Source organism: Marmota marmota, unplaced genomic scaffold, assembly GCF_001458135.2.
Source record: "Marmota marmota marmota unplaced genomic scaffold, marMar, whole genome shotgun sequence".
In the NCBI taxonomy this organism is placed as follows: Eukaryota; Metazoa; Chordata; class Mammalia; order Rodentia; family Sciuridae; genus Marmota; species Marmota marmota.
This window is the reverse complement of record NW_026000229.1, coordinates 47,902,198-47,914,930: the sequence shown is the minus strand read 5'-3', so window position 1 is coordinate 47,914,930 and position 12,733 is coordinate 47,902,198. Positions and strand designations below refer to the sequence as shown.

Below are 12,733 nucleotides of genomic sequence, written 5' to 3'. Positions count from 1 at the left end.
AGCAAAAACATTATTTAGAGTAAGCAATATTTGTACACTCAGCCTCTAGTGATGAAACCCCAAGTCATTTTTTCTTCCAGTCCAAGGGCTGGGGATATAGCTTAGTGGTAGAGTGCTTGCTTAGTATGTGTGAGGCTCTGAGTTCAATCCCCAGTAATGCAAAAAACAAAAACAGACTAGAACATAGTCCATGGCCAAAATTAGGACACAAAAGGAAGTTTCATGAATGAAAAATTATCCCAAAGCTTTAGTTATACAAATAACAGGGAATTTTGATAGCTATTTTTTTCATGAGGTCTAAATTACACAAGAAAAAACATTATTTTACTAGTCCAATAGCTTTTTCTTTTGCTTGACATCATAATGTTTTTATGCTTCTACTCAGTCTTTATCTAGAGGAATAAATACCTATGAATACCTATGTGTTGATAAATGAAGTCTTTTGTATGTAGTGGGACATACAAGTTATAGTTGCATGATGTGTTATGGTTTAACTTGCCATTATAAAGACAAGCTGTAATATACTAGATAACTTAAGTGTTTTTTGTTTTTTTGGGAGAGAGAATTTTTTAATATTTATTTTTTAGTTTTCGGCAGACACAACATCTTTGTTTGTATGTGGTGCTGAGGATCCAACCCGGACCGCACGCATACCAGGCGAGTGCGCTACCGCTTGAGCCACATCCCCAGCCCCTTAAGTGTTTTTAAGAACTGTTGCATTGATGGACCACTTTAAACATGTGTTCCCCCTCTGCCTACACACACACAGTTTGTGTGGTTACATGCTTGCTTACGCAATTGCATCTAAATCAATACATTATTTTTCTCAGGATTTCGATCAGAATATAAAATTTGTTTTATATTTTAAATTGTGATGCCCTAAGTAGATCCAGTTATGGGACTTGGTGTGGAGATACTATTAAATATGTTTTGAACTTTATAGGATCATTCTGTCACTATTTAAATAATGCCATAATAGCTTTTCTTTCTTAAAAACAAAAACTAAAAATACTCCTTGGACCTGCCAATCCTTTTCAGACAGTTTGTTGTCCATTATTCTTTTCTCTATTACAACAAAATGTCCAGGAAAAGTTTTCTATATATTTTATATCTGCTTCCTCACTACCCTAGCAGAATAATTAAGAATTCATCATTTCTCATTCCATGTTAGTTTCCTACACAATCTCACGGTTTTGCTTTTACATACTGTATTACTACAGTTCTTTAAAATGATGAGTGATTATTTTGAAATCATCCCTACTTCAAACCAGTTTCCAGACTTACAACCAGAGATTCTGTCATACTTGGTTTAAGAGGTATTACCAAGGTGGTGGGAAAGGAGATGTCAGCCTTCACCACCCTCCCCCTGCAAAAAATAGCTGTCTACAAACCCAAATAGCCCTAGTTTGGGGTGGTCCAGGCAACAGTATTTTAAAAAACTGCTTAGGTAGTTTTAATGCCCATTAGGATGAAAATTGCTGCTCTAGAGGTTTATCTCATAATAAAATCTAAACAACTTACTTCAACCACCACATCCCCTCCTGCCTAGCTCTGTGATATCCTTTCCTGCTTCTGTTCTCTGTTCTAGTCATGTTGGTTGTCTTTAAAGATGCTTTGTTCATCAGTATCTCCTAGTACTACAACAGTGCTTTCTTGCACATAGTTCAACAATTGTTAAATTAATGGATATTTTTATAGATCCTGTTTGATATTCTATAGTAGTGATTACTCTATAATGCTGACTATGTTGATAGTGTTTTGAGTCTTCAAGAATGCTACCAAAGAGTATGCCACAAGCTCCCACAGTTCATCCTGTATCCATCTTCCAATACTATCATATACTTTACTGTTATGATGTTTGCTTTTCTACTTGGAAGTCTTATTCTACTGTGTTTCTTTCATGAGAAATGCAGTTATATCAAGCAAATTTTGCCATTATAGAAAGTGTTTCTAGGCATATAATCAATATGCAAACATTTTTTTTTTCCTTAGAGGTAGGCCAGTTGTTTATCTTAAGTTCCAGATTAATAATATTTTTATATGACTTAAAGCTGATAAGCTCTTTTTGTAGATATCAGAAACCTGGTGGTAGTTTTAATTTTTATTTGCAAGAAAGTTATTCTCCAGGGGCTTTTTTCTTCCCTGGGAAGACTTGTTTGACTGTTGTTCTTTTTTTTGAAATATCACAGCTGCCTTTTTGGGCACTTGATAAGTTTAACATATAATTGATCCAAAAATCTATTACTGCTACTTTAAAAACTACCTGCAGTTAGATTTGATTGCTGCAAGTTTATTCTTATGATCTGCCTGAGTTTAGCCAAACCTTGTATAAATTACATTCCTTTCATTTTTTGGTTGCATTTCATTTAATTGTGCAAAACTATTAAATGGTGTTTTCTGTCATACTTGAACCAAATTTTGTTCATTGACAAAAAGTGGACTGTGTGACTTTGTTATTCTTTTTGGGATATGTATGGGATACAAGGTTGAAATGTAGGTTTTGTATGTTTTAGAGCTTTCTCTTAGTACAGTGCTGCTTATGGATATTTTCCATACTCCTTCACCTAAAATGGTGGGTTTTGTTCACTTTGGTTTCTCGTCTTGCTTTTACCACCTTTACAGTACCGTAGTATATTTTTCAGTCTCCCAGACTGCAGCTTTTTCACCTATTTTATCATCATGATAAAATTCTTTAAAAAAATTTAAAGATGAAAACCCACCAACTCAACTTCTTTATTAAATATGCTTCCTATTCTAGCTCCCAAGGTTCTGTTTGTTCTCTAATAACAGAGGGTACTTGTTCTCTGTCATCCATGTGTTCCAGTTCTTATTTGATTTCAGCAGTGTTGATTACCCTGTGTATTCTGTTTGAGCTATCTTGTGTATTGGCTTTTAAGGGCAGAGAATATTCTTAACCATTTGTGTGTCTTTTGTACCTTTCATATAACAGGCATTTATTATTTGCTGTTTGTATTAAATACCCAATTTTGTTTTAATTTCTCTCCAGTAATCTTGGTGATTTTTAAGAATTTTGCTTGCTTGCTTACTTACTTATTTATTTATTTATTTATAGATGTAAAAAAAGATTGGTCTGACCATGCTCTCTGGTGGGAAAAGAAGAGAACTTGGCTGCTTAAGACACATTGGACCTTGGATAAGTATGGTATTCAGGCAGATGCCAAGCTTCAGTTCACCCCCCAGCACAAACTGCTCCGCCTGCAACTTCCCAACATGAAGTATGTGAAGGTGAAAGTGAATTTCTCTGATAGAGTCTTCAAAGCTGTTTCAGACATCTGTAAGACTTTTAGTAAGTATTAGATGCATCCTTCATTAAAGTATGAGTTGTATAATGTACATATCATCGGTGAGTGGAATTTAGCTCATCCTAATAGGTGGGAGTTAACTAATGTGCATATATGTTTGAAATTTCTACTTTATTTTTTATTTATTTTGGTACTGGGGACTGAACCCAGGGCACTTTGCCACTGAGTACATACCCACTCCTATTTTTATTTTCTATTTTGAGATAGGGTTTTACTAAGTTGCTGAGGCTGGCCTCAAACTGGCAACCTTCCTGCCTCAGCCTCCCCAGTTGAGGGGATTACAGGTATGTGCCACCACCCTAGTTCTGCTTTATTACTTAAAGGTTTCTTAAAATTGTTGTTTTTTTGTACTTTTGTTTGTTTGCAGTATTGAGGATTGGTCCAGGGCCTCATGCATGCTAGGCACTATACTACTGAGCTGCATCCCACTCCTTTATTTTTCACTTCGAGGTTCCTGCCTGAGTCTCCGAATTTGCTGGGTTTACAGGCATGTACCACTGTACCTGGCTTATTTTTTACTTTGGGACAAGGTCTCTCTGAGTTGCCCAACTTTGCCTTAAACTTATGATCCTCCTGCCTCAGCCTCTCAAGTAGCTGAGATTACAAATATGCACCAGTGTCCTTACTTAAAAGGTTTATGTTAATGTAAGGTTAATGATGGGGTAAGATGGAACACGAGAAATCTCATAGAGATTTTTTTCTTTACTAGAATTGTATCATATTATGTAATACTTTTTTCTGATGACTTAATTTATTTTTATGGAGAGGGGAAGGGAACAGACAGTATTTTCAGAGGGAGATGAATTTTGCAATGTTTCTTTCACATAAGTCACTATTAGATTTTAGTAATTGAGGCAGATTGTGTCACTTCCTTCATTGAAGGCTGGACAAGGCTCCTAAGGAAATAACTATGAGTATTGTTTTCCTTAACCAATCTCCAATTTGAATGTTTTTATGGTAATTCTATGTATGTTTTCTGAAATAAGGCATGGATTACTTTTGGCTGACCCTGTTATGTCGTACGATAGGAAGTATTCAAACATCAGAGAAAATGTGAACTGTTGTCATTACCACTAGTAACTCTACTGTATTTGTTCCTTTAAAAAAATGCTTAGTTAATATACATTTAATAACTTTTTATATTGGAATTCTAAATAGATGAACTACAACTTTTTATGCACATACTGTATTTTTTTTTAGTTATACTAGTAATTTATGAATATGTTCTATTGTAAAAGAATCAAGAAATATAGACATTCATTGTAAATTCCCCCTTCCCCAAAGTGTCTGTACTTGGGTGATTTTCTGTGCTTTATTTATATTATCAATTTACTCATATGTATTGGATTTTTGTCTTTTATAAGTAGACATTATGTGTTTTGTTTACTCATTGAGGTCTTAGAGATTTTTCCATGTATTATATAATAGAGACTTGATTTTATTTTTTAACTTTTACAGTAATTCAGAGTATAGATATACTATAAATTCATACTCAGATTTCTTTATTAATGGATATTTAGGTTGTTTTACTATTGGAGTAAATGCTGTAACAAGCATTTTTTGGTCATATTGTTGAGAACATTTGAAAACTTTTTAGTTGGGATAGCTCTGGGATACCTATTCTTCCCTGCAGGTTTTAGCACCCACACTTACTTCTAGAGCCTGCAGGCATATGCTGCTCCTATATTCTATCTCGGCACCAGCTGAAGGAATGCTGGTTTGGGATTACTTATCTTTAAATCTAGGGCCTCCTTTTTCCTAAATTTGTAGGTTTGGAGCTTGGAGGAATCTGAATTCTCTTCCATTTCTTGTTGTGGTTCTGGCTGTAACTTCCTTTCATCAACCCAATGTCTCTTCTTTCTGTCTTTTAGGAATCACTTTTTTTTACCCTTTAAATTTTTTTTTCTTGTGTTCAGGCAATGTTGTGAATGTTCATCTTTCTTCCCCCCTGATTTTTAAATATTTTGCTATCATTTTAAGGGATTTGGAGTATGGGAGGGGGAGATTTAGGCAGAGTTATGTTACTACTTATATCTGATGTCCTTGGAATTATTAATTTTTCAAATGTTCAATGAGGTTATTAATTAAGATGCTGAGAAGTGCAAAGAATTACATAATAGATATCTAATTTCCATCATCTAGATTTAATAGCTGTTGGCATTTTGTCATTTTTCCAGACTTTTAAGTTACAATATCATAGGTAAAGTTTTTGAATCCCATTCTCCTAACCTTCCTTCACAAAGCTTATTTATTTTGTATCCCTCTAGTAATACTTACACACAGGTGCACACATACATGAATCTCTGGGTGTGTGTGTATGTGTATATATATATATCCATAAATAATGTTATTGCAGTTGCTGTATATTTTCTTACACAGTTTTGCACAAGAATCTGATTGTTTACCTAGAATTTCTGTGTTTTATGTATTCAAATAATTCATAGTATTATCAAATTGCTCTGCCAAGTAATTTACATTCCAGTCAGAATGTATAAAAATCCAGTGCCTCAAATATTCACTAACGTATTTGAGTCATCTGTTTTTATTATTTATGTTTCTGACTGAAAAAGTACAGTATTTTATTGTAGTTTAGAAAGTCGAGTAAGTTTTTGTATCTTTATTGGTTATCGAGAGTTTCTTTTTTGAATTATATATTTACATTTTTGTTTGTTTGTTTGTTTGCTTAGGATTGAACCTGGGGCCTTGCTTGTGTTAATACTACTGAGGTACATCCCTAACCCCAGAGAAGTTTGAGTCAGAAAATTTGAGCAAAAACACATTCAGTTCCCATAAACCCCCTCCACAAATTTCCCCACCTTCAAAATTCTGTACCACAATGGTACATTTGTTATAATTATTTTTAGTATTAGGAATTTAACCCAGGAGCATGTTACCCAATTTCTTTTTAATATTATTTTGAAACTGGGTCTCACTAAGTTGTTGAGATTGGCCTTGAAGTTGGAATCCTCCTGCCTGAGCTTACTGAGTCTCTGGGATTAAAGGCACACGCCACCAGATCCAGCACATTTGTTATCAATATATTATTATCCAATTTCATAGTTTACCTTAAGATTTACTTTTGATGTTGTATATGCTATGTGTTTGCAAAAATGTATAGTGACTATATCAGCACACATAGTATTATACAAAATAATTTTACTATCTTAAAAGTCCTCTGCCTACTCATCTCTTTCTTCGAATATTCCCTGACAACCTCTGATGTTTTTTATTATCTCCTTAGTTTTGCCTTTCCCAGAATGTAATATAATTAAAATCCTGTATTATGTGTATGATTTATATTGGTTTCTTTCACTTTGTAATTATGCATTTAAGTTTCCTTCACGTCTTGGTAGCTCCTTTCTTCTTAGTGCTGAATAATATTCCATTGTCTGGATGTACTACAGTATCTTTATCCTCTCCATTACAAAAAGGAGTGTTGGTTGCTTCCACGTTTTGAATAAGCTGCTATATAAATATGTCCTTACGTGAACTTTTATGTGGAAACAGTTTTGAATTCATTTGGTACTTACCCAAATGAATTGAAAACTATGTTCATTTGTCCATTTGGAAGTTGCATGGGTTGCAAATAATTTCTCTAAATCTGTTGTTTCTAAAATTTGTTCATGATTTGTTTGTGGCAGGGTGAGGTGTTTAGCTCTTTAATCTACTTAAATTTTACTTTTTTTTTTTGTCTATCTTCTGAGGCAGAGTACTAGGGCTTTTTTTGTGTGTGTGGGAGCTGGGGGGCTGGACAATGTTAAGAATTGAACCCCAGGATCTTGTGCATGCTAGGCAACAGCTCTTACCACTGAGCGTACCTTAGCCCTGAAGGTGTCATATATTTTAATGATCAAGCTAGCCAGCCCTCTTTATTGAATTGTTTATTAATTTTTCACAATCATAATGTCAGCTGTGTCCTAGCTAAGATTCCATGTTGCATGGGTCCTTTATCTATTTCTGTTGGTTCATCTGTATGTTCTTAAATGGATACTACACTGAGTTTATTAGTCTTATAGAAAAGTGCCCCTTCCTTGTTATTTTTCAAAATTGGGTTATTTTGGAAATTATATGCTTCCCTATGAAATTTAAGAGTTTGTCAATTTCCAGGAGAAATTCCGTAGTGATTGATTGGAAGTACATTGAATATATATGTTTAGATAGAGTATGTTCATGTATATTAGCATATACATTAATTTATATAAACTTTTCACCCATGAGTAAAATTTGTCCATTTGTCAATGTAATCTTTTATATTCTTAAGTAACATTTTATCATTTTATAATTTATCTAGAAATTATAAATTTATCCCTCAGTGCTTTATTTTTCTTCATTAGGTATTGCTGTTAGGAATGCTTTTTTTTTTTTTCCTTATAATCTTACACTTCATACTTGTTAAACTCTCTTATGAACTCTAATAATTTATTTTCTTTTTAAGTAATCACATCCACTGTAAATAATAATTTCCCCTTTCCAATTTTTGTATATTTTCTTCCAAAATTTTTTTAGATGTTGATGGACCTTTATTTTATTATTTACTTATTTTTAGGTGGTGCTGACAATTGAACCCAGTGCCTCATACATGCTAGGCAAGCAAGTGCTCTACCACTGAGACATAACCCCAGCCTCATTTTATTTCTTTATCTTGTGTTATTATGTTGGATTAGACCTCCAATGTAATGTAGAATAATAGCAATGATGATGAGTATTTTGTATTGTTCCTGATGTCAGTGGGAATACATCTAACATTTTACATTGAGTTAAGGTTTGTTATTATGTTTGGGAAGTTTTTTCCTTTGTTTTAATTCCTAATGGCTTTAACTCATGGGTTCATATAAAATTTTAATCAAATGGAGCAGAGAGTAGCAAGAACCTAAGTGTCTTAACTTGAGAGTTCTTTATACCTTAATATGATCATTCTTCCATGTTCGTGGACCACATGCTGTCATCAGATCTTATAGTTTTCCTTATAAAATGTTTTTTGTCTTCGTCCTTTATTTCACACTCTGTTGTATAGGATGAGATTAAATGTTGAGAGGATTTTCAAATTCATTATATTTGTATTACTTACTCCACCTTGTTAAATATACCTATCATGGGTGTTTGATTTTTATTTTTACTACCACTACTACTGTTTCTGGCTGTCTAACATCTGAACTTCTGTTCTAGGTTTTTGAAGATTTATTCCTTGTAAGTCTTGGGATAAGACAAAACCTGTCTCCTTCCTAAGAAAATAAAAAAATTCAGATAATTGTTTCCTGCCCTGCTGACAGTTAGTGTGAGAGCTGTTGGCAGGACCTTGGTCTCATGCCCATCATAAAATTCTCAAAGGATTTTCAGTTAGGAACTAGGGACTCCAGTGAGCCCCGACAGTGTGCAGCCCATTTGGTGGCATAAGTGGATCCATCTTCTGAACATAGAATAGCTGGAGTTCCAGTGAGAACATTGACTTGTGCATCAAGTATGTAGGGCATATCCTGCGAGAACATTAACTGAGTGAGTAAGAGGAAAAAATTGTTAAATAAATCACTGACTAAATAAAGACCATTCCTATCGCTGGAATTGTATGGAAAGTAGTGATGTATTACAGGATATTCAAGGGATTTCTGTTTCATTGGATGGTTAAATTTCGCTCTCAGAAGTTTTTTTTTGTTTTTTTTTTAACAGCTCAAATATTTTTTTTAAAGAAAGAGAGAATTTTTTAATATTTGTATTTTAGTTTTTGGCAGACACAACATCTTTATTTGTATGTGGTGCTGAGGATCGAACCCAGCGCAGCACACATGCTAGCCGAGCGTGCTACCGCTTGAGCCACATCCCCAGCCCAACTCTCAGAAATTTTAATAGTTGTTAAGGGTCTATGACCAGTATTAATGAGTAGAAAGGTACATAATAATTTTGATAGGTTATAGGACTGAAAGTCTTGCCTAAAGATAGGGTTTTAATGAGTAGTAATTTTATCTGTAAATATATTTTAAAAATACTGCAGGAACTAAGGTACTTGATTATGAAAACAAAACAAAAGGAGTTGGGCTTTATAGACATCCATTTCTACATGTAGTGGGTAACAAAGACACAGGTTTCAGAAATTTAGTGGGTATATAAAATTTAGTTGACCACAGTTTGGTGAGAGTTCAAGTAAGTATTTGTCAAGTAGGAATAGATTTGTTTATATGCTAAGTAGGGATCTGAGAATGTGCTGCAATCTCCTTAGCATCATGGAGAATTTAGGGTAGAATGGGGATGGATGTATATTACAAAGTTGGAGACCTAGGGGAGGATTTCCATGTGGAGGAAACCAGGAAGAAATAAGGGCATAAAGATCTAATTAAAAAGCTCTGAAGTTGAGATTTGATTATAGAAATAAATGAGAGAGCTAATTAGCTTTAAGTAACCATAAATTATTTTACATTTAGTAGATAACAATTTAACATTGTTCTTTTTGTTATAAAATTCTCCTTGGACACACCATAAAATTTTTGGGTGGATATTAGGAAAGGGGGAGAGGTATTTGAATTGCAAGGTGATTAAATCGGGTTGACAAACACTGGTACTACCTACTTTTGTATGGTTTATGAGCTAATTATAATTAAGCTTCTTTTTTTTTAATGGTTGGAAAAGATCAAAAGACTATTTTAAGACATGAAAATAATAGAAATTCAGATTCCTTTATCCATAAAGTTGTCTTAGAACACAGCCATGCTTATTTGACTAAATATTATCTGCAGTGGCTTTGCATTACAACATAGCAGAGTTGAAAAGACCTACAAATACTAAATATTTACTAATTAGTTCTTATGGAAAATTTGTCAACTAATTTGGATTAAATTATTGGAAGACAGTACTCTGATGGTTTATTTTCTTTTCATGACTGGAAACAATACGGAAATTGTGTGTGTGTGTGTGTGTGTGTGTGTGTGTGTGTAACTATTCCAAGGAATAATTTTTTGTTAGTTTTTTCAGGTTAATTAATATTTAAGCCAAATAATCAAATATTTCCAAAAATAAAAATGAATTCATTTTGAGTTCTGGTCACCATTAATTCATTGAACTCTTTTTGGGTCCATTCTTGTGGTTTTTACTTACTAAAAACAGTAGAATCAAAACAAGAAAAATGGTATTTCTATTGTTACCATAATAAATTGTTACCTAAGATCACCAAGGTGAAGGTTGTGCCAACTACTGAAAAGGACAGTTGTGCAAAACTAATTTTGCTAATTTTAGTGAGGACTTTTCCAAGTTTTTTATTTGGTAGAAAGTCTTTCTTTTGAAATTTAATTCTTTAAGAAAGTGCTTTTGTCTAATGATTAAATGAAATTTATTTGCATTTTCCTTTTGAAAGAAACTGTTGGTAAAAAATGCTGAGGTTTTATCTAACATGTATCCAGAAATGCAGATCTTGTAAGAGCCCTATTATACGGAAACAAATTTTTCTCTTAAAATTTTATCAATATGGAGCTACTATTATAAAAACAGATGTTTTGTCTGGAGTGGTGGGCACAGGCCTGTAATCCCAGCCATTCAGAAGGCTGAGGCAGGAGGCCAACCTGGACAACTTAGTGGGACCCTGTCTTAAAATAAAAATATTTTTTTTAAAAAAGGAGTAGAGTATAGCTCAATGATAGAGTGTCCCTGCGTTCATTTTCTAGTACCAAAATAAATAAATATGTGTATAATATGCATAAACATGTATATACACATGCTTCTTTTTCTGTATTTATTTATTTTATTTTTTTATATTTAATTTTTTTTAAGTTAATGGCGGACACAACATCTTTGTTTGTATGTGGTGCTGAGGATCGAACCCGGGCCACATGCATGCCAGGCGATCGCGCTACCACTTGAGCCACATCCCCAGCCCTTTTTTTGTATTTAGAACTTGTTAACATTCTATATAATATGATGTATGGTTTGTTCTGTTATTAGAAGACATAGTAATTCATATATTTTTCTTTCAGATGAACTGAACTCAGTTGTGTTAAAACTTTTAAGTATTAAAGTAATTTGATTTAGGTAAATTAAGCTGTATAGAATGGACACTTATATACAGTGTGTTTTAGTGGCAACAATAAAGATTAACTTTTCTGAAAAGATACAGATTAAAAAGGGAATGAAGACTCGCCAGACTGCTCTTTTATAACTTCTACTTATTTTTGTTTCTATCCTCAGAAAGAGACTATGCTTTCTCTTAATTATAAAAATTGGTGCCTCTTTTTTTTAAAAAAATACTTTTTTAGTTATATATGGGCACAATATCTTTATTTTGTTTATTTTATGTGATGCTGAGGATCGAACCCGGTGCCTCACATATGTGAGGCAAGAGCTCTGTCACTGAGCCACAACCCCAGCCCAGATTGGTGCCTCTTATTAATTCACTCTCGAACTACTTTTCTCCATATATTTTGCTCCTTATAATGTGTGTTTTGGCTACAAGTAACAGAACCCAAATTTAAACAGGCTTACTTTTTCATATAAAAATAAGTTATGTGAGAAAGTGGAAGTAATTGCTGGAACATTATTCAGCTGTGTTCAGGGACAGGCTCTTTCCATCCTTCAGCATATTGGGTTGACCTCATGGGCTCCAGGTGTGTATAGCTCCATTTAAGAGCAGAGGATCTATTGAAATCTCACCTCAAACCTGTCTCATCAGTAGTACAGGTCTGTTGGTGTTGAAGTAATAAGCTTTTTGTTTATAAGTCTCAATTTTGTCTTCATTTTTAAAAAAGACATTGTGACTCAGAAAATTCTAGATATCTCCCCTCAATGTCTTTCAATTGTCTTCTGGTTTGTTGAGAGCCACAGCTGAAAGGGCCCCAGCAAAATTCCAGCTGCCAGGTGATGATTGGCTCACAGCCCCCGAGCAAACTTCTAGCTGCCAACTGATTGGCTCCTCTGCGGTGATGCTCATTGGGCTGTTTCCCCGCCCTTTCAGACCATGGAGCTGCTCATTGGGGGACCTTTTTTGGCTCTGCCCATGGACCCATCCAATCAGCCTCAAGAGCAGGAAGAGTGGGAGAGGTTGAGAGGCTTGTGGGAAGCCGGTGGTGGCAGTTGGGCTCTGAGGGTTTTTCCTGAGGAGCTGTGTGGTGTAGTGTGGTGTGTGTGTTCTAAAAATAAAGTTCGTTTCTTTTGACAAGTGGCTTCTGAATTGTGCCCAGCCAGACTCCGGCACTGGTTTGCATACTTTCAGCAAATTCTGTTACTATTCTTTTATTTCTTCCTCTGAATGTTTTCTGTTTGCCTTTTTAAAGAACTTACTGTTACCCTGGTTTTCAACAATTTAATTATAGTGTGTCTTCTGCTTATCTGCTGTTAACCCATCCAGCTTATTTTTCATTTCAGATACACTTTTTATTACTAGAAATTTGGATTTTATTTTTTTTAATATATATATATATATATATATATATATA

General features: G+C 34.0%; 1 protein-coding gene across 6 annotated transcripts in view; it reads left to right on the top strand.

The window, feature by feature from the left end:
- The window catches only part of Fermt2 (FERM domain containing kindlin 2), a 76,050-nt gene that overhangs the window by 18,975 nt on the left and 44,342 nt on the right, over positions 1-12,733 (top strand). For all 6 annotated transcript variants that reach the window (XM_048793321.1, XM_048793320.1, XM_048793322.1 and 3 more), the window contains exon 2: positions 3,074-3,307. In XM_048793321.1, the coding sequence (XP_048649278.1) occupies positions 3,074-3,307 (234 nt within the window). The remainder of the gene's footprint in view (positions 1-3,073; positions 3,308-12,733) is intronic.